At 64.6% G+C, this 752-nt stretch overlaps 1 protein-coding gene across 1 annotated transcript in view; it reads left to right on the plus strand.

The window, feature by feature from the left end:
* Positions 1-601: 601 nt before the first annotated feature.
* LOC104499030 (unconventional myosin-Vb-like) overlaps positions 602-752 on the plus strand; it is a gene marked incomplete at both ends in the record, with an annotated part of 7,742 nt that continues 7,591 nt past the window's right edge. The window contains 2 exon segments of the mRNA XM_010142479.1: positions 602-686; positions 688-742. Of these exon segments, the coding sequence (XP_010140781.1) occupies positions 602-686; positions 688-742 (140 nt within the window).

Genomic DNA, 752 nt, shown 5'->3' on the forward strand with positions numbered 1-752 from the left:
AGTGGGCCTTTGGGGTTGTCCAGGGCGGGCCCAGGCTGCCCAGGGCAGTGGGGGAGGAACCCCCCCAGGGGGGTTCCCCAGCCGTGTGGAGGTGCTGCTGCGGGACAGGGGTCAGGGGGGACCTGGCGGTGCTGGGGAACGGGGGGACTCGAGCTAAAAGGATTCAGTGACTTTCCTTGTGGCTGTCACTGGGTCTGCAGGGCTGGTGACAGTGTCTGGACCCTCTCAGCAGTTTGGGGGGATCCTGCACAGCACGTGCCTGCTCTCAAGCCGGGTATCTCTGCCCAGCCAAACTGCGTTGCTTCACCCCCGGCACTCGGTGTTCAGGGATGTCTGTGCTTAGCATCGTCTGTGTTTCCAGAAATTCCCCTGCAGCAGCAGCTGTGATCATATCCTGGGGGGGCAGGGGAGGTGCTGACCTTCCTGTGGAGCTGGGGAGAAGCAGGGCTGCAGCAAAGGCACTTTCCTGCACATCTGGAGAGCAGCTGGGTCAGCCCCCTGCCTGCGGGAGTCGAGAGGCTGTGGGGCACCTTAGCAGGGTGCTGGGTGCTGTGGCTCGCCCCGCTGTGGCGGTGCTGAGCGCTGAGCTGACTGCCCGAAGCGAGCCCCGTGGGGAGGGCTCGATGCCTGGATCAGAAGCTGGTGGCCAGATGCTGGCCATGGCTCTCTGCAGGGGTGCCCTCCTGTGTCCCTGCAGGGTGCCCGGGTGTGGATCCCTGACTCTGTCGAAGTCTGGAGGGAGGCCGAAAAAA

This window comes from Buceros rhinoceros, unplaced genomic scaffold (genome assembly GCF_000710305.1).
Source record: "Buceros rhinoceros silvestris isolate BGI_N320 unplaced genomic scaffold, ASM71030v1 scaffold24578, whole genome shotgun sequence".
Lineage (NCBI taxonomy): Eukaryota > Metazoa > Chordata > Aves > Bucerotiformes > Bucerotidae > Buceros > Buceros rhinoceros.